At 36.4% G+C, this 21,859-nt stretch overlaps 2 protein-coding genes across 2 annotated transcripts in view; one reads left to right on the plus strand and one right to left on the minus strand.

Annotated features, from left to right (window-relative positions):
• LRRTM3 (leucine rich repeat transmembrane neuronal 3) overlaps window positions 1-20,025 on the minus strand; it is a 188,794-nt gene extending 168,769 nt beyond the window's left edge. Inside the window, exons 1-2 of the mRNA XM_006148957.1 lie at window positions 19,507-20,025; window positions 17,640-19,171 (exon numbers count right to left, since the gene is read on the minus strand). Coding sequence (XP_006149019.1) covers window positions 17,640-19,171; window positions 19,507-19,510 — 1,536 coding nt within the window. The 5' untranslated portion in view covers window positions 19,511-20,025. The remainder of the gene's footprint in view (window positions 1-17,639; window positions 19,172-19,506) is intronic.
• Window positions 1-21,859, plus strand: part of CTNNA3 (catenin alpha 3) — a 1,606,653-nt gene that overhangs the window by 688,581 nt on the left and 896,213 nt on the right. The window lies entirely within an intron of this gene.

Below are 21,859 nucleotides of genomic sequence, written 5' to 3' on the forward strand. Positions count from 1 at the left end.
AGAGACAAGGAGAGGATGATCAAGGGCATGAATACAAGATACTTTAAAACAGTTATTTAGAAGAGACAGAACTATTCTCCTGTCCCTTATGGGGCCATCACTTCACAAACTCAAATGCCATAAAGAGAATACTTTATGATGTAGTAAAATAACAATTCCAATTATGTTTAATAGTGAAAACAGCATTGAGTTTTATGGATCTGTTTCTTCAAATCCTTCAAAGTAGAAGGACCTCAAAAAAATGTAGCTCTACAAGAAACCTGTTAGAGAATAATTTGGGAGTAATTGGCCCTCTTGATACATCACTGACTTGGGGCCATATCTTGGAGAGCTAAAGATTTGGATGTGAACACCTTGGAAGGTCAGAGACAGAAGGCACTGTTGGGGAGAAGAGCTTGGGTATGGAATTTGGGGCTAAACACAACAGCGACTGAAAAAGACCTCAGTATTCTCCTTAGAGCTGGCTCTGTGCAAAATATCCTAAGATTGCATTATATTTCCTTGTGTAACAAAAACAATGAGGAAAGAAACAATAGGAAGAAAATCACTGGAGGAAGTTTCTCTCCAGCATTTCCTGAGTCAGCCATGCTGTAGAATACATGAGCTAGGAAGGTCATCCAAGACTTCCTAGTACCAGGATCTATTCTTTGAATAAGAAAGGGAAAAGTTCTGTTGAGGGGGTGAGTAGTGAAAGGGGAAAGGAACAGAGATTAGAAATGTGTAGTTAGTTATAGAACTACTCAACAATACAGGTATGAATCTCATAAAATGTCGAGCTAGAAATAAGTGAGACTCAAGCAGTGTACATACTTACTGATTCTATTTCCATCAAGTACCTAAATAGATAAAGATACCCTTTACTGTTAGAGGTTAACAGTAGTGGTTACCTTGGAGGATAGGGCCAGTAATGGGAAGAACTAGAGGGGGCTTTGGAGCGTAGCTAACGTTCAAACATGATCCCAGTGCAGAGAACATGACAGTGCTCAGGTAAACATTAAGCTATATATCAAGTATGTGTGCACTTTACTCTATGTAACATCAACACAAAGTTTGTTTAGACTATAGAAACATCTCCCATATGTTAGAATATTGCTAACTTAGTTATGCCTCTGCTATCATTTTTCAGCCTCCCAGCAAAAGGAGAAAAATTGGTCACTATTTCCAAAAAAAGCTAGATACTTATCATTGGCTTTCAAAAACTTGTTCCCTTTTTTACTTTTTCTCAGGTTTATCCAGCAGAGTATTTGTTTTCCTATGTGAAATAGAGGTACGAAATTGTGTTTAAGCACCATACTTAGTGCTTGATGCAATTTTCAAGTAGCACCTTTGTATTATTATCCAAAATACCTTGCCCAAAGGGTTTCTCAAGGCTGTGCTTGATGTTAACTTGAAGTAAGTTTCATACCAAAAAATAAAGGGGCTGGGAATTAGAGTCTACATAGGCTTTTCAGAAGTTGTCCAGACAATAAGTAATTTAGACTAGGAAAAAGCATGTGAAGTAAATCATGAATGGATCTAATATGTTTTAATGGTATAAGTCAGTTTCTAATTTCAGACAGAGTAGTTTCTCTCTCACTTGTGTTCAAGTGTTAAAAAAAGTCTAACGATTTAACACTTCAAAGTCATTAACTAATTAACTAATGAATCCACATAACAGCTCTTTGAAGTTTATGTTAAACATCTACCATTTCACAGATTTTGTGTTATTTAGAAACTTATAGCTCTTTTCATCTATGCTCTTTTCAAAGTCTTTATAAAAGATCTAATTATTATCATGTCTCCAGTGAAGGATATGTATCAAATTTCTCACCTGAGAAGAGAAAAATCTAATTCTTTATGGGGTGAATTTCCAAAATTCTCAGTGTCAAATACTTAGTGACTTTTCTTGTGATATCCCTTGACATTTATAATATTTCGTTATGTTGAAAGAAAAATCATCTTGTAGCTCAGCACACACTAGGTGCTCAGTAAATGTTAATTAGAAATTTTCCTTTGTTACTATTTAAAAAAATTGGTTGTGCATGATTTAGCCATCATTTCACAAACTAAAATGGAATTTTTAAAAATATAAATGTTACATTCGTGTTCTTCCAAATGCATAACTTATTTCACACCAGAAATGAATGATGTGCTTAGTTACGCAGGCTATTTGGCTTACTACGAAAGTAATAACATGTCTGGAGCACTGAGGGTGGGGAGATGTGATCTATCCAGTTTTGAGTAAAAACATGAAAGATTAAAACAACAACAACAACAACAACAATAGTGAAGTGAAGGAAGAGACAGAGGAAGAAAGCATATTAAAGAGAGATTTGACAGACAATTGAATCAGGTTCTTCAAGAATGTTTACAAAATGGAAGTGATGCTGAATTATTAGAAAAAGACAATATTAAGCTCAGAATGTTTCAGTGGAAGTGGTAAGCAAAATTATTCCAGGATAAGTCTTACAGAGTAAGTATATTAAAGGATATTAACAGAAGGCTTCCCAATTTCTGGTAGGACCTTTTTCAGATGTAATTTTTTTGGGGGGAGAGATTTTCGCTATAGGGCGCGTGTGCTTGCCAGACAGAGAGAGACATAGAGACAGAAAGCGAAAAATCACCCCCCCAGGAGGGATGGTCACGCCACAATCCCTTCTCCTCCATTCTCCTCTCGGCATCTTGGGCATGCATGCACACGCGCCTGGCGTGAGTTTTAAGCCACCGGGTCCAGGACGCGAACCGCGGTCAGACTACGTGGGAGTCCAGCGACATAGCCATTACGCTAACTGCTGGTTCCCTTTCAGATGTAATTTAAGGATGAATAAATTAAGCTCCAAGAATATTGGATTAAATGATTAATTATTATTTTTGATAGATTTTTAGACTTAGGAATTTAAATGTTTAATATGAGAACTTTCACTTTAATAACTAGTCAAATCCGTTTACTGCATTGTGAAAATGTCTAGTAAGAAAAGAGAGAAAACTTTTATTGACTACTTGCTGAGCTCAAAAACATATGCTATCTCAGTTTATCCTCAAAATTGCCCTGGGACCTGAACTACTATTTCCATTTTACAGATGAGAAAACTGATGCTATGCTGTGTCACTAGGCTAACTAGGACTCCACCCTGGGTTTAACTCCAGGTTTAATTGATTCCAAGTCTGTGATCTCTCCCCTGCACCACACTATAAATAAAAGTATCCTTCCATGACCAGATTTGATTTAAAAACCTGCAGGCTTTTAAACCTGCCGGCCCCATCTATCTTAAACTGGCACTGCATCTCTATATGCTGATGAACTGATTTTATAAAAACTAGGATGCAATCACCTATTCTGCTCTTTTTGTTTTTGTTTTCTTTAAATTTCATCTGTCAGTTCCCTCTTTCAGCCACACTCAACTCATGCGGCTTGAATTCTGGCTGGCACGGGCTGTGCGGTCAAGGCTGCAGCTGTTAGCATCCCCTCCTCCCGTGCTCATCATGAGTTCTGCAAATGAGCCCTGCAGACCGATATTGCATTCTGCAGTTTATTTGACAAATAGCTTTTGTGGCCTTTGATTTTTTTCATATCACTCATAAATTCCGGCAACAGACGGGCTGTTTGTAAAATTCAAATTCCATACCTTTGAAAGGAAAGAGTCAAAGATCCCTGCATTCAAAGTGGATTCTATCCTTAAGATTTATTTGCAAATTTTTACTTAAATCCACTTTGAGAGGAACCTAGGATATTCTCCTGGCAGTGTCTAGCTGCAAATTATTTCTATACTTTGGACATAAATCTTGATAATACATCTTTTAAAACGTGCCTGAAAAATGTATTTTGTGTTTATAGTGTTGGATTTTAGTGAGTCAAATTGTGTTTCGGCAGTATGTTTGCCTCTTCATGTTCTGTGTGACACTGGAGTAAAATGGAGACTTCGGTCATTCAGCTGCAGGCTCTAAGAAAGCCTGTTGTAACTGTGCATTTTAATTAACCGAATCAGCTGAGGAAATGTTGTCTCTCTACTGTGGTGTAGCTGTCTGCCTTGTAAAGTACCTCCCTGGATAAACAGAGGACTTCTATTTCTTAAACTGCCTTTCCCCCGTGGTCTTTAAGAGTGTTGGGCTTTTTCTTTTTTCTTAAATTACAGGTGGAGAAGGTTTAATTAACTCTAAAATGATTCTCAACAAACTCAGAAGCATTTTTTTACAATACTTTGAGCTATACTATAGTTACTGTAGGATGCATGCTGTTACTGCAGCCCATGGAAAAATTTAGGAACCAAAATCTGTTTTCATCATTTCACCAGGGATGGCATCTGCATTTGGGTCCAGTTGAAATACAAATTAAAAATCAGATAGTTTTTTCTTTTTCTTTTTTTTCTTTTGGTGTGCATGTGCGTGTGTGTGTGTGTGTGTAACTAATCAGTGGACCACTGTGAACTGAGTCAACAATATGGGAATCGTTTAACCAATGATTATTTTTGGACAACACACTGCTGGATCTTTAAACTGAGTTGAATATGAGGAGATAGTTGTGGTTCAAGGAGTTCTATGCAAATTTGACCCCTGGGAATATAATTTGCGGGCCTCATATTGAAATCTGCTAAATATATCTTGCTGGGAAGTTCTGCCTCTGTGATTGACTATAGATTAGGTAACCGCTGGGCTTCATTCACTCAGATGTGATGACATTCTGTGCAGAATTTTTGATCTAAAGTAGATTAACATAAATTTCATCTTTTCAGACTGTGCCTTATGAAGCCCAGGGCCCTCTGGCTTAGCTAGACCAAACAGATTTTAGGACTGAAAATAAAAACAATTACAAAACTCAAACACTTCTACCTCTTCCTCTTAAATAAGAATGAAAACCAAAAGATTCTGAAAAAAATAATAATAAAATAAAAAATCTAAGGAAACTTTGGATATACCTTAAGCAAGAGGGTGTATATAGGTCAGAGGTAAAAGATGATACAGTAATCATAGTGAAACCTTAGAACAGGTAAGATAGAAACAGGAACGCAGTTCTTGGAAGACTTTAAGAATACTATTAAATTAGTATTTAGAATTTCAAACAGAAGGTAAGAAACCAGACTGGAAAGTTCTAAACATTCTTTATATCGACAAGTTTGTATGACTAAAGAAAAGTTTAATTTCCATGATCATATTACATAGGTTCTAAAAATATATATGGAGCCAGGAGTGTGATGCAGGCAGTAGCACCGTTCTGTAGGGCTGAAAGCCACATGGCTGACCGACGGTTTTGATCCCAAGTTAACATGAAACACGCCAGCTAGCCAGGAGGACTGGTGGAAGGAGTTGTGGCATAATAAGACCCTGTCAAGGAGTGACTGTCTCTTTCTCTCTCTTTCACTTGCTCTGTCATGAAAAAAAAAAAAAATCTGTTCTCTGTTCTGTTAATAGCAAAGATTACTGTAGTCCAACTTGAGATACCTTGCACAAAAAGGGATATTTGGATGATCTATAAATCTGGCTGACCTTACAAATCATCATTACAATTTAACTTATATTAGATATTAAGTATTATATTAATATGATAATTAACATAATATTCCTATTAGGAGGAATATCATTTCTATTTCTTAAATTAAGCTACAATTTACAAAATTATAGTTCTTCATTTATAGATCCAAACAAAGCTGCTGAATACCAATAGAATTTTTTACTCCCTGTTAAATTAAATTTTAATTACTGCTTTTCGGACACATAAAAATCATTGGTAGTTTCCTTTTAACCAGTCTAAAGGTAGATATTCAAGCTGTATAAATTGACTTATAAATAAAAGATGGATAGAGAGAAAAATTATAAGAAATTTTAAGTGGGGATAAGAGAGAAAAAAGAAATTCAGGAGATAGATAGCGCTATAGTGGTAATGTGTGTCACTCTGAGGCTGATCCACATGACAAGATTCCAGGTTTACTTCTAGAAACCTTCCTGAGTATGCTGAGCACACATATGTCTATAATCTGGGGCTGGCTATAACCAGGGATGAGTCACAGTACCAAGACCCCATTAGGGGTGCCATCTTTCTTTTGCTACATCTTTCTTTGTCTTTTTACTCATGGAAGAAATAAACAAATGAACTTAAAAAAAGACTAATTAAAAATAAAAGAATTTAGAGAAAAGTGGTAAGGGGATAAACAGATAAGAGATATCACACTGGTGCTCAAAAAATTGTGAATGTTGGAGCATTTTGGATTTGCAGATTAGGGATACTTAACCTACATAAGGGGAGTCTTCAAAAAGTTCATGGAACTGTGTATTATATGTAATTTTAAAAACTATTGATGAATTTCACATTTCTTTGCACCAAAATAAACTTACACTTTAATTTCACTTTCCACAAACTTTTCGAAGTCCCATTTTATAAAAATTAGTATGAAGTTGACACAATAGCCTCCACAGAGTTGACATTTTTGTTCTAGATTTGTAACAATAACTTTGTAATAATGATCAGAGAGTTAATTTGATGAACAGCTACCAACATAAAAGACTGTATGAATCAGCATTGGAAGAAAAAAGAAAAGATGGTTCATTTCCTCAAAAAGGCCTACAGACAGATTAACAATTTGGGCACAAATCAGCCTGTAATCTAGTCTCCAAGAAAGGAAAAAGCACCATGGAAAAGAGGAAAGGGCAAAATTAAGACAACTTGTAGAGAGAGGAGAATTTAAATTCAGTCTCTTATAGAAAGGCTCCAAAATTGACAGGATTTGAAAGAGAGGAATTTCTCACAAAGGAAACCACTTGAGTAAAAGCACACAGGTAGGGAAATACTTGCTACTTCAAGAATGGCTAGTAAAGAAGTCCAGTATAGGGGCCAGCAGATGGCCTGGTGCTGAACTCCCACATGGCTGACCACAGTTTAAATCCTGGACCTGGCCGCTTGCTTTCTCACTTTCTCTCTCACTCTGTCTCTTTCTGGCCAAAATTTTTAAAATAATAATAAATTTTAAAAAATGGAGTATAGTATATAGTTAGTCTTTGTTGGGAGATACAGGACATTGGTTTTATATAGTACCATCATTCTTCAGTATTAGCCAGATGCTCAGATGCCTTATGGTATTTAGATTGTTTTTATTTTTTTTAAGAATTATTTAACTTTATTTATTATAATTATTATTGTTTTCCAGTTTGATCAGAGAGAGACAGAGAAAGAGTGAAAAGGAAAGTGAGAAAGCAAGCCACCAGGTCACCAGGTCCAGGACTTGAAGTGCAGTCAGTCATGTGGAAGTCCAACGCCTTCAACCACCATGCCACCTGTCAGCCCCTTAGATTCTATTTTTAAAAATTTGTCAGGAATCTATCATTCTACATGAAAATAGATAGTGGAATACAACTATTAAAACTCATTGAGTGCTAAAATTTTTAGAGGTTGTAACTAATAAAGAGAAAGAAAAAACTATTATTATGTGCCAAACACTGTACTAAATTATTTTTTGTGTGTATGAGAGATTTTTGCTATAGGGAGTATGCAATTGCCAGAGAGACAGAGAATGACAGAGAGACATAAAGTGAGAATTCACAACCCCCCTCCCCACAATGGCCACTCTACAATCCCTTCTCCTCCATTCTCTCGGGATTTAAGGCATGCACATGTATGTCACTGGTGTGAGTTTTAAGCCTCTGGGTCTGGGACTCAAAACTGCAGTCAACCATGTGGGAGTATAGCAACGTAACCATTATGCCATCTGCAGGTCCCTATACTAAATGATTTTATATACATCACCTATTTAATATCTGAAGGAGCTCTGTAAGTATTAACATATATAAAAATGTGCCTAGAAATAAAAGCACATAAAATATGCAAGAAATGCTGATTCTATACTTTCTTCTGTGATGATTATGTTGTTTTAATACTTGGTTTTTAGATGAAGAAGCTGAGACTCAGAATTTTGCTGTTATAAAGTTATTAAATCCCAGAACCAGAATTTGATACAGAATTTAAACTAATTCTTCCTGGATAGATAGTTCACATTCTTTCCAGTATATAAAATTATTTCTCTATGGAGAAAAAGCAAGGAGAAAACCCATGTATAATGAATTTACTGAAGAAAGCTCTCAAATATAGTTTACTAAATAAAACATAGATTATTTTCCCTGACGTGGTTCCTGGGGGAAGACCCAACTTCATATCAGAGAAAAATACAGAGGAATCTATGTCAGATGATTTCAGAGGTGCTTGCAGAACTGTGTCCCCAGAAGCACTTTCCCCAAACCTGCTAGCTCTTTCTACCTGCCTTTACGAGTTAACCTTTCCTCCTTCAGCTAATGACTTTTGTCTCTATTTATATATAAGTGCTCTTGGCAGGGACAATAATACTGCTTTAGATCAGAGAACAGACAATTGGTACAGTGTAAGGAACTAAGAGAATCCTGGCTAACACTGTATGGAGGGATTTCAGAATGGGTAATCCTTCTAAGCTGAGAAAAGGCATGGAAATGAAAGGCTAGAAGACAGGAGGCAGAAATTCCAGACTTGACTAGAGGGCACTCTAGAGATAAACTCAGTCTGTTTGATTGCTCCAACCATAAAACTGGCAGATTACCCTGTGACTTTCTGACAGGACGGACATTTGATTGGGAATTATAGAAAGGCAAGTAAAGCAGTTTACTCAAAGAAACCAACAGATCTTCAGGCAGAAAATAATACAACACAAAACAAACAAGCAAAAACTCAAAACACCTTCTCTCTATAAGAAATGCAAAAAACCGAAAGAATGTGAAGCTTAAATTCTAGAATATGATGACAAAGTTGGAGGGTAGATCGGTTTTCAAGAAAGTGAACTATAAGGTGTCCATTATTTGGTATTATTTTTAAGATTAGGATGGTCACACTGTAATCACTTCTTCTTCCATCTCTCTCCTTTTGAGATTTTAGGCATGCGCATACATGCTTTCAGCATGTTTCTCAAGTTACCAGGTCTAGGACTCAAACCTTATGATTGCCCATATGGGATCCAGCTGCCTTAACCACCAGGTCATGTGAGTTTGTTTGTTTACTGATTTTGAAATCTACCTTGACCTTTTCTTCTTAATTTGTAGCTAGTTTAGTGCTTTTGTATTTCAGTGTAAACTAATAAAAACCCCACACATCTCTGTGTGTTAGGCCATAAAAACGATCAGAGTAAAGCCTATAAAAATATATGTAGAATTTTATATTTTACAACTCAGTCCTCCCTGTGAAAGTCCATAGGACTAAGTGCATGCTGCCTTTTAACAACATGAGATGAACTGGAATAGGTGCCAAAGACTGAGAACAGTATACTTACAGATTAGAATTTAGCTAGCAGAGGGTTATCTGAATGGTAAATCATTTCCTAAGGGGAACGGAAGGTATATAATTTGACTTGAGAAGCCTTGTATGAGTAGGGTAGGAATTATTTTAAGGCAGTCCTATAATGAAAAGATAAAGTGAAAAGATAAAGGATTAATGGATGAAATTTACAGGAAGACAAAGTAAATATATGAGCTCTGTTCTTATATACACATATTTATTTTTATTTGCCAGAGGGAGTTTGTGCTCACTGGAGAGAGACAGAGAGAGAGAGAGAGAGAGAGAGAGCGAGAGCATCTCCATGTGGAAGGAATGGACACACTGCAATCCCTTCTCCTCTATTTCTCCCTCCTTTTTGGGATTTTAGGCACATGTGCACACACGCACGTACATACATACACAAGACACACAAGACACCTGGTGTGTTTCACAAGTCACTGGGTCCAGGACTCAAACCTTGCAGTTGGTCACATGGGATCCAGCTTCTTTAACCACCTCCCCACTGGCTAGCCCTATTCTTAGAGTTCTGAAAATCTATTTGAGTTTATGAAAGATATAAGAAACTTATCAAATCATGAGATAACATACATAAATTCCTGGATCACAGTAAAGACTGACAAATACACACATGCACACAAGCACACATACACACACACACACACACACACACACAAATGTATAGTAAAATGTAGATAATCAGCTTATATGAAGGATATGGATTTTTCCCCCCTAGGTATCTATAAACTGCCAAACTTGGTGAAGAACACAAAATATTTATGCACTATGACCTCTGTCATATTACACAGATCTTTAAATATTCTATTTTAATCATAATTCAGTAATAATAACCTTCCATTGGCTATATAGAAGAACTCAAACTAAGTATTTATAACTTTTCACTTTAAAATTTGTACAAATTAGTCAAAATCCTTTTCATAAATTGATGAGTACATTCCAATACTAATCTCAAAGTGTTGAGTTAGTTTTTCAACTTTGTAGTTTTCATTGCAACTGTTTTTTTTCTGTTATATCACTGGTTTACCAGAGTTTTTAAAGCCACATTGATTCTACAATAACAACATGATATATTCTAAAGGTTTCCTTTAAAGTTTTTGTGGGATTCTTGCTGATTGCTTCAATGGGGGTTGATGGTGGTGGTGATAAGTATGTTTCTTCTATCAGAAAGAATAAACTTTCTGTCTCTCTGTCTCTCTCTGTCTGTCTGGCGAGTGCACATGCCCAATAGCAAAAACCTCTCCAAAAAAAAAAAAAAAAAAAAGAAGCACTCTTTACCTGTATGAGGGAACACTCAGTTGAAACCCTATAAATCACTTATAATATGGCCTCACTAAAGTATAGCCTCCCTGTCTGAGGACATTTCTATCCATACTTAATAATAAGCCTTAATACTTGAGCACTAAAGAAAGATTTGTACTTATTTGAAGTTCTTTGCTCTTTATTGGTAAAATGTATTTCATACCTTGGAGAGTTATAATCAGTGTAATGAAGATTTAACAAAAATTGCCTTTGCAAAATGTACTATTTGTTTGATAATGAAGCCAAAAATTTATGTTTTATTTCTGACAAGATAAAATTCTGATTGTATGCGTGTTTTTGATTGGTGAAATATAGTTGAGAATGCCTATATGTAAAGGCCTATACTGTGTTTTTTAGGAGCTAATCAGGTAGGAAAATAGTGAGCTTGATAATACTTTGCTGGACTGGTAATTCAACTATGTTTTCTTTCTTCCATTACAAGTCAGAAGATACTATAGAGGTGTTTTATAGACTGTAAAGGAAAGAGAGAAGGGTCATTCAGCTTTAATTTTGTTTTGTTCTAATATGTAATGCAAATAACTTTTCTATTGGAAACATGCCATTTCTTTGAGTGAAATGACCAAAGTTGACTTATACAAGGGAAGACTTCTTTGTGACATAGGAAGTAAAGGACTCTGTCATATACATAGAACAATTTAAGAGTAGAAAAGAATAAAGGAAATTTCTTCTTGGGAGGAGTGGGAGACCCTGAAAACAAACAAACCAACAGAAACCAGAAAATTGTAAAGAAAATAATTAATTTTCATTAAAACATTTGGTTGAAAGGCTAAGATATTAGCCTTTTTTTTTTTTTAGAATTATTTATTATTATTTTTCTGTTTTTGGAGAGATTTTTGCTATAGGGTGCATGCATTTGCCAAAAAGACAGAGAGAGACAGAAAGACAGAAAGCGAGAAATCACCCCCTAGGGAGGATGGCCACGCCACAATCCCATCTCTTCCATTCTCCTCTCGGGATCTTGGGCACACATGCATGCACACCAGCATGAGTTTAAGCCACTGGATCTGGGACTTGAACTGCAGTCGACTGCATGGGAGTCCAGCGACATAGTCATTTGCCAACTGCTGGTCCCCGTTACTATTATTTTATTAGTAAAGTTTTTAATTTGACCAGAGAGAGCGGGAAAGTGAGAAAATAAGACACCAGGTCCAGGACTCAAACAGTGGTTGTCTATGTGGGAGTCTGGCACCTTAACTACCACACCAGCAGCTGTCCCCCTTTTTTTCTTCATAAAATGGATTATTACTACTTATAAAAATTTATTAAGAAGTATGGTAGTAAAATAAATTGCCTCTGCCTGGTTTTATACCATGAGCCAGATATTCCTGTTCTCTCTGTGTTCCTGGAATTCTCTTCCCATTTAGGAGATTTAACTCAAGAACATCTATGTATCACTCTATAAAGTTAAAATTGCATAAAATTCACAAATGCTATTTCCCCTCAAAAGCTATCATCCTCTCTGCTCTCTAGAGATGTCATAGGAATTCAACTGTCAAAAAGGAGTAGTTTGTGTCTACTTAAATTATAATTTGGAAATACATCTGTTACCTCATATTTCTTAAGATCAGCTATATCTAGTGGAGAGAATTTTTTATTATTAATATATTGGTCATTCTTCAATGAGTTTTTAATTTATATATTAAGTTGTTATTTCTTTTTAATAAAGCTCTGAATCTTTTACACTAAGAAGTTACTATTGGTACAGTCTTCCATTAGGATGAGTAGGTGAGGGAGAGAAACAATAAAGCAGATATCTGACTGATACCTGAAATATATGCTTATCCTATGGGAACATGTTGTGAGCAATTATTTTTTTTTACAAATAATAACATCATCTTGCCCCATAAACAATTCAATTCTAAACTCATATTGATTTAAAATAGGTTTGGGGTTCAAACATAGAGGTTAGTGATTTCTTTTTGGCCCATGCCGAACATGGAATACCAGCAAACACAGCTGAATATCTCACTAAGTGCTCTTTGAAAAGAAAAGTAGTTGCCATTTTAGAGTTTACAACATAGTTTTGAGATTTGTCCTCCCAATACCATGGACAGTCATTAGTACATACTCATTTTACGCATGGAAAACTTCAAGTTCAGAAAAGCTAAGAAATTTACCTAAGGTCACATGATTAGTAAAGTCAGAGAAATGTGAATTTATGTCTTAGTTTCTGAAGCCCATATTCCACCATATATGGCTATGATATTTTCTCAAATGAAAAAAGAATTATAAACCTTTTCATTTATGTTTTCTGTCTAGTATTTATATTGTGTTCTACCCAGCTATTCCAAACACCAATGACTTTAGATGGTAAACAAAATTTGAGTCTAATTCTGTAGTCTATCTTGATTGGGGAAACTGTCAATTTCACTTTTTTATTTTCATTATTATTATTTTTTACTAATTACAAGAGTCATTTAATACAAGCTATTTAACTTTTACCCATTCTATTTCTCTTCCAATATAAGGTCACATGATTAGTAAAGTCAGAGAAATGTGAATTTATGTCTTAGTTTCTGAAGCCCATATTCCACCATATATGGCTATGATATTTTCTCAAATGAAAAAAGAATTATAAACCTTTTCATTTATGTTTTCTGTCTAGTATTTATATTGTGTTCTACCCAGCTATTCCAAACACCAATGACTTTAGATGGTAAACAAAATTTGAGTCTAATTCTGTAGTCTATCTTGATTGGGGAAACTGTCAATTTCACTTTTTTATTTTCATTATTATTATTTTTTACTAATTACAAGAGTCATTTAATACAAGCTATTTAACTTTTACCCATTCTATTTCTATTCCAATATTTGTCATTCAACTTTACTGTCTTTTTTTTTTATGCTCATAATTTCAACCAATTGCCTGTGGTTTTTAATGTTGGTAGCTACAAGAATATAAGAATAGTAAAACTCTGCAGGTTTGCTACAGATCTAGATTTTAATGAGAACCAAGGGTAAAAAGGGATAAAAGAAGCACTGCAGTTTCTGAATTTTTCATTTCTCATGGCTCAATTTTCATTTGTTATGTCTGAAACTCATTTTGTGTTAGGCATCATGGCCTGATGCTTGTTTCTTATGCTAGTCTAATCTGCACTTTAAATAAACTATTTGAGTTCTCATCTTGGTAAATGTCAAGAAAGAGAAGATATTTTGTGCACCTACAGCATCCTAAAAACCCTCGCCAAATCCATGAATCTGACTCTGCATTATCCTTCCCCAGAAGGAGAGCATAATTTCATTATCCATGAATCATCACCTCTTAGACTGTAACATCATTGTCAGGGAGCCTAATAGAACCAGTGTTCAGCTGGCTGAAAAGGGGGAGGGAGGGAGAATGCACTGGGGCAAAGCACAGGTCACTGGCACGCTCAGCAAACTTGAGAGTTCTAAAGCCGGAAGGGGAAGACCTCTCTGCCTTACTAGCTCTGATATACCTGCTGATGGACCAATAACTATCTGATACAGATTCTTTCAATATTGATATTGAAATGTTTCCCCCAATCTAAATTACATTATATTTCAGTATCCTATCTACAAACAACATTAACATATTTGATGAAAATATCAGACTATTTAGCCAACATCAATGAGTCTAAGCACATTAAAATATTTCTTTGAAATGTCCATTATTATTGCATTATTATTTTTGCTTTTCATCTTTGTACACTTGTTTCTAGCCATTAGTACCAGTTCTATGGCTCTATTCCAACAATACTAAAAATGTCAATATGTAAAATATAACTTTCAACAGTTATTTTGTAATCATATTTTCTATGGAAAGAAATTAGATACTTTAAATTTGATGTACAGATCAATAAATGTATGTTGTAAACCACGTTTATATAAGGATTCAGGATAAAAAGCTAAAATGTGTAAGAATAGCTGTGGTGAGTCTAAGTTGCCACTGGAGGTCACTGCTGCTCCACAGAAATAGAGTTTATTGCCTGTCTACTTAGGTAGTTGACTCACCAAATCAAGTAAAAAATGGTTTAAATTCTTTGAAAAGATGTAATATCAACATCCTTGAAAAATACAAACTAATTTAAAAGGAATATATCTTGCATAAGTATTGCTTAGATACTGTAGCAGTGGGACTATTAACTCCATACCGCAGTAGCATTTTGTGTACTGGGGCTAATAAAAATGGAAAAACACACAGACACACGCACACACACACACACACACACACACATACACACACGCTGTTCAGAGAGACTAAACTCCATTTTTCTCTCTGCTCGGTAAAGCATTCGAAGTACTGACTAAATCCATTCTGTATGAATGTGTCTCTGTTGTATGGTTCAACAGGTCAGGCTCTTTATTTAACTGTTGTCACCCTTGAAGGAAGTCAGATATTTCATGGAACTTGAACTTGAAAAATGAATATCAATTGCATTTCTCTAATATTCAATGATTTTGAAATACTTCTGAGAAAAGATATATGACTTATTGTCCAGAAAGTAGCATGGGTTGAAGGTGAGAGCAACAACTTTTGATCAGAAGAACATTTACCATTTGGCTTTCTTGAATTTCCAATGAGGGACTATTATTGTCTAACCTATGTGAGTTACATATTTGTGCTCAGAAAATACTGAGTCAAGAAGCTTCATTCCCAAAGTGGAGGTGGTGGTAGGAGGAAAGAACTTTTTTTTCCTAATGTCATGTCCTGAATCAAAATGAATTTTACCATCTAAGGAATTTTATTTTGATTCTTATCTGTTACTTTATAAGTAAAGTTAGGCATTTAAAAAAATGACCAGTCAAAATGTTGGTCATTCCTTTAATCTTATATCCTTGTTTTTACACACCAAGTATCTTTGAATTTTAGAAATAGTTTTCAGAAGCAAACATGTTTCAAACACACTAGTAGCACCACAGCATCAAGAATTTGCAAGAATTCAAAAATGTAAGTATAAACGTGCCTTGCCTAAATATATTTGCTACCTAGCACAAATGAGGCAGAAGTTCAAGTCAAAGAATAGAAATGGGTTTTTTCACTTTAACACTGCATTTAATTAATACAATCATCTTTAGTACATATAAAAATGAGGATGACCAAAGAAAATTTATTTTTTTAGATGGAATATGTATTCTCTAGCACTTAATGTGAAATATAAACTTACAACTTCAGTGAAAAACATCACAGTAAGCTCATCACCCATTTCACAGTACTGTAAGGAAGAATCTGCATTATTAATCAATTGGGAATATGTGACTATTTACCAATAGTAAGTGTATATTCAACAATTATTCATGGGAAAACATTGTAGCCATGATGCTTTTCTGAACTGGTATGTATTTTAAGATTTAATGAAAACCAAAGTACCTTGAAAAATCCACCTCTAATGTTTATTACTTATCAAAGTATGATTTTAATAATTTGACTTCCTTACAATGATATTTCATGGTGACCTGTCTAGATTTTTCCTTTCAATATATGAAAAATCCTCCAAACTATATAAAAATCCTGGTAAAAATAATCACTCATTTTTTTTTTCTTTTCTGCTGCAGCAATTCTGTTTTGAAAGAACAGAGACATTAGTTAAAGATATAGGACTTGGCAAGCTAAATTAAATGAAACAGTGTCAATGTTGCAATTCCTGATTTTTGTTCCTATAATAAAATTGTTCATTTTGGAGGTTGAAAAAAGATACAGCCTAAAGATATTTTTCTAAAATCTTAATGGACTGGGGTTTTAGTTACTTAAGTACAGAATCTATGATATTTGTGCTGCAGTCAATAAACTTTCACCAGTGACATAAAAACATGCATGTACCTTGCAGAGTGCCAGCAAGGTCTGTACAGAATTGTACTAATGGATGAGTTCACAATACAGACAAACACAGGGACACAGTAATGTCAGCAACAGAGCAAAAGAGAACTGTCCCAGCATTGGTCCTTTTCCTTTATTTTTTTACATTTAACTGAGTTTTATCAAAGTCATCCTTTTCAGTGAGGCTGTTGGTGGAAAGCATGTTTTGGAATGTGCTCTCTTTACACACCTGATAAAGTGTTGGTCATTAGAGGAGGACCGGTGGATACAGGCACATAATGGAACACAACAGGACAGTGTGACAAATCATGGACAGACTAGGACAAAACTAATGCTTCCACTCACTACCTTAGGGTCTTTGAAAAAGCTGGAAAGGGAAATTCTAGTGAGCTCCCAACCACATACAGGTAGCAGGCTGCCTTGCCATTTGCAAACCTCTTCTGGAAAACTCTTTAATGTGAAGAATGGTGGAGAAATCTGCCTTCTTACATTTGCCTCTTGGCTATTTAATTTATTTAGGAGATGTGTAGTCTTGACAGTGAAATCTTTAGCCTGATTTTGCGGGCATGGGTTTCAAAGACAAGGCCTCAAGTCTAAAACTTTGTATTTTTATCATCTCTTCACATTTTGCAGTTGTCTACTCACAGCATTTTAACCCTTCAGCACTTTTCCCCTACACTTGCCTTATTGTAATTCACACACCTCTGGAATCTGCAGTAACCCAGCGTCATTTCTCGATAGTTTCCGGAAATTTTCCTCTTAAGTCAGGCATTGTTTTAAAGACTCTGTCTCTAAAATGTTCCTATAATCAAGTCATCTCCTAGAATCATTTCAAGCTCTAAGTGCCTGGGATTATTCACCTTTTTCCTTGATCTGCCAATGAACAGCAAACCTTCTAGAACTGTGGATTTAGTCCTACCAGAAAGAATAACAGCAGGTGTGGGGGATTACTTATGAAAGAAGTTTTATCTTAAAACAAATGTGATATTAATGGAATCAATAAAGGGTCTTATACAATAGGCATTATATTAAACCACAGTTCAAGCTTCACATTGATTGTGGTATTTAAATTTCAATGGGTTGATTATGTATGAGAGGAAAATGACCAGCATTATGAATGCACTAAAACGGACAGGGAAGGACCTTGCCAGCAAAGTGAGAGGGAAGGAGAGGGGAGCACCGTGTTCCCTTTATAGTCGCCAGAGTTCAATAAAGCACCACTTATTTCCCAGCTTTTAAGAGCGCTTTGCATCACAATGGTCATACCTCACACTCCCTGGAGCCTGATTTGTTATAGGCGCAGGGTCCCGTCCCATTCAGCAACATCTCGCTGGTCTCCGTGTTGGTGGGTTTATAATCTACATAAAATTCCTGGGTGCTGGGAGTCATTTGCTTTAGGGACTGTCTTTTCTTTTTCCTGTGCCTTCGCATGAGGGAGCGCTGCTGCAGCTGCTTCATGCTCGCAGGGTACCGCTTCCATGACACGTAGATAACGAGCAGGATGACGAGCACGGACAGGAAAAGGGCCACGCTCCCCGCGATGATTTTATGGAAAGAGATGTGCTCGGCGTCAGCATCGGTCTCTGGGCTGGGCTCTGTAGCTCCTACCGTGGGGGGTAGAGGGGGCTTGCTCTCATGCTTCGGCCTAGGGAGCTTGGGTTTAAACGTTGGCTTTGGGAGAGCCCTGGCCAGGTCAAACCTCTCCGTGGTACTTTTGCCACAGATGCTGTAGTTCTTTACTGCATCAATCACATTTACCCCTTGCAGCTCTTTGGGACTGGCACAGATAATGGTATTCTCCCTCAGACCTTTAAAACTTTTCAGCCAGTTTACCAGGGAACAAATATTTCTGCTGCATTCCCATATATTCCCGGCAAGACTGATGTCATTGAGAGATATCCAAGAATCCAAAATCTCTTGACCAATAAATGTGAGCTTGTTGGAATCCAGGTTGAGGCGCTGCAGATTCGGGACACACTGGAAAACACTAGGTCCACTAAAGGCTTCAATCTCATTGCCTGATAAATCAAGCCTTTGTAATGAGCTCCAGGTCCAGGACATGGTCTGTCCTATGACACTGATTTTATTCCACTGCAAGTAAAGGTTCTGAAGGCTCACCAACCTTGGAAAAAGGGCCAGGTTGAGCTTGGAAAACTGATTGTGCTCCAGGTGAAGTTCTTTGAGTCTGATCATGCCAGCAAAGACATTCCTGGCTAAACTTCGGATCCTGTTATATCCCAGGTCCAAAAGTTCCAGGTTGCGGCAGTCTTGGAATATTCGCACAGGAATGGTTCTCAAGGAGTTAGACCGTAAATGTAAACTCAGCAGCTTCCGCAAACCCCGAAACTGTTCAGATCCCAGAGAATGCAGCTGATTATAGGATAGATCCAAGTTCCGTAAATTTGTCACAGGTCTGAAGGTATTGTTAAGAAAATAGGAGATTCTGTTGGAACTCAGAATCAACTCTTTGAGTCTGCGTATTCCATTAAATGCATTCTCATCAATATTGCTGATATGGTTATGGTCAAGGTATAGCCAGGTGAGCTGGTTGAGCCCTTTAAATTGATTATACTTAAGTTTTTGAAGGCTGTTATAGCGAAGTGACAAACCTAAGCAACCAGCAGATATACTTGAGGGTATCTCCTGTAATTTCTGAGATTCACAATATACCATTTTGCCTTCACACCTACAGCCCTTAGGGCATCCTCGTTCGGCAGAAGAAAGCATTGTCAGTAAGACAGTGGGGGCTATAACCAGTGCTACAGCTGATCCGCTCAGTAGCCTAATTACATTGAAACCTGGAAATAAAAACAACTTAGAAAAGTTATCCCCCCAAAAAAGAATTCATTTTTTAATCAATTGATAATAGGCATGTGTTTTCATTTTTTTAAGAATATAAATCTAGATAATAACAGTTAACATCAAATATCATCTCTGAAATTTAAAGAGCATGGTTTTAGGTTGTTTTTTTTTTTTAATAGTTAAACAAGGAAATGTGTCCATTAAGCAATTGAATTTATAGTCTTACAGCAGAGCAAGGTAATTAAGTAATTAAGACAAAATTATTATAACAGACTAGAGGATTTTTGTTTGTTTTTTTAAAGAAGGAAAGAAGAAAAATGACAAAACATACCCATCCTTTGTATTGTTCAAAGGTCGTCCTTAGGTCTTTTGCTTTGGCTTAGGGGGCCACTTGCATGACAGCCCCTGTCAGCTGCACTGTAGTGAGTCAGGGCTCGCTGACACCCAGGAAGAAAAATTGGACCCCTTGGGAGATGGACCGATTTTGGAACATTATTCTTTGCCAGCCACGCAGAACACTCCAAGAACAAATAAATCCCAACACCGCATTCGCAGCAAAACATCAAAATCTTCCTAGGTAATAGGATCTTCATGGATATTACGTTTTTGCATCTTTACAGTTTGGAGGGGGGGTTAAAAAAATTGGCTTCTACAATTTCTTCTTATCGGAAAGCATAATGTATTCCTCCAGGCAACGTGGGGCTACCTGAGCTGCCACATCTGTATTCCATAGCCCAGCAGTTCCCGTGGTGAGCACCCAGTTCAGCCACGGAGCTGCGTTGGAGCCCAGAAGGCAGGAGAGCTCTGTACCGTGCACACGCTCAGCTCACTTCTGCAGACTGTCATTCTGAAAGCTGCTCGGACTGTTGCTTTGGTTTCAGTGAATGCAGTCTTATGTAAAGCTGCCCCCAGTGGTGAAGAACATTATGGGCATGTGCAGAAATGTCTCTCTTTTATCTTGCAAATGAGCAGGCTCTCTGCTAGAAAATGAATGATTCTTTTGGGTGGCTCAATAGGAACTGAATGGTCACCGTAATCAATAACTAGCAACATTTTCTGTGATTTCCAAGTCTTGTTTTACAATTTGGCAGCCTCTCTATTGTCTGTCTGCTTAATCGCTAAACATGTGCTGCCCAGAGTTTTTCTGGAGCTTGACATTAAGTTCATAGACCAAATGTCAATTTTTCTTAACCTCAACATAGACTTTGAACTGAAATTTATAAAATGAATTATTGAACTTTTCACAGAGAAACATTAATTGCCTATCCATTTGACCTCTTGAAGTCAGTGATTACATTATGCAAGGTGTCTCAATGGTAGAATATACATATCTAGAAGTAAAAGAGATAAGTAATTTAAAGTGAATTAATGGGCTCAATAGCTTTTCGAGTTTTTTGACTGCAAGATATAATTGTTATGGCTTATGGTTTGGTTTGTCGTTTTGGTTGCTTTTTTTTAATTATAAGAGAAATGAACCATTTTTAGTGCTAGAATGAAAATCAAGAGATCATTTTGTTCACAGTTTATTGAAGCTGCTGCTACTTATTACACAAGTAATATTTATTGAGCACTTTCTAAGTGCTTTAAATGGGCTATCTTGTTTTATCTTTAGACAACAGTATGATGTAGGTCCCTTTATAACCTTCATTTTAAAGGTGAATCAATTGGGATTTGAAGAGGTAACCTACTCAAGGTCATATGGCAACAGATGGGAGAACTGAGATTCAGAACCAAGTTGTTCTTACTCTTGAACCTTCCTAACCACTAGATTATCCCATTTAACAACATTGTCATCTTTACTTTAAAAATGAGTCAAACATACATTAAGGAGTAGGGTCAGGAAGATGTAGTCGACAAATTCTTGTTTTCTAGAATAAAATAGCATATTCTTCTTTGATCTGAGGCTCCTAAAGAAGTATTATAAAAACTGATTTGGAACAATTGCATCTAGTGATTAAGAGTACAGGTTTTGGTAGGTCCTGTTCAAGTCCTGGCTACAATTCACCAGTATGTAACCATAAGCAGGTTGTTTATCTTTTCTATATCTCCATTTTCTCATCTGCCAAATGGGCATTGTAAAATATATTTCATAGACATGCTCTGAGAATTAAGTAACCTTAATATCTGTACAGCACTCAGAGCAACATGTGGCACATGATAAGCCTGTATTAGTTATTGGAATGATATGAATCGTACTGTATTTGCTGGCATTGTATGCTGTATCATTTATATACTGACGATTCTGTCATTAACTCGCAAAAAAATACCTCAATGAACATATTTTATATTGTACACAATGGATTTCTGGGACTCAATCTTGTCTTCTTTTTCTTTCTCTTTTTTCCTTTCTCCCTCCCCCCCTTTAATTGTCGGAAAGGGGTGTGTGTTTTCCAGAGAGAAAGAAAAAGCACTCCCACCCCCACCCCCCAGTGAGGTGTGACCACACCACAGTCCCTTTCTTGCTTATCCACATCCTATTGAGTTTTTGAGCATACTCAAGTGCCTGGTGTGTTTTTCTTTCTTTCTTTTTTTTTTTTTGGGGGGTTTTTGCTATAGGGCGTGAGTGCTCACCAGACAGAGAGAGACAGAGAGATAAAAAGCGAGAAATCACCCCCCAGGGGGGATGGCCACGCCGCAATCCCTTCTCCTCCATTCTCCTCTTGGGATCTTGGGCACGCACACAC

The sequence above is a fragment of the Tupaia chinensis genome, unplaced genomic scaffold (genome assembly GCF_000334495.1).
Source record: "Tupaia chinensis unplaced genomic scaffold, TupChi_1.0 Scaffold000250_1, whole genome shotgun sequence".
NCBI classification, from domain to species: Eukaryota; Metazoa; Chordata; class Mammalia; order Scandentia; family Tupaiidae; genus Tupaia; species Tupaia belangeri.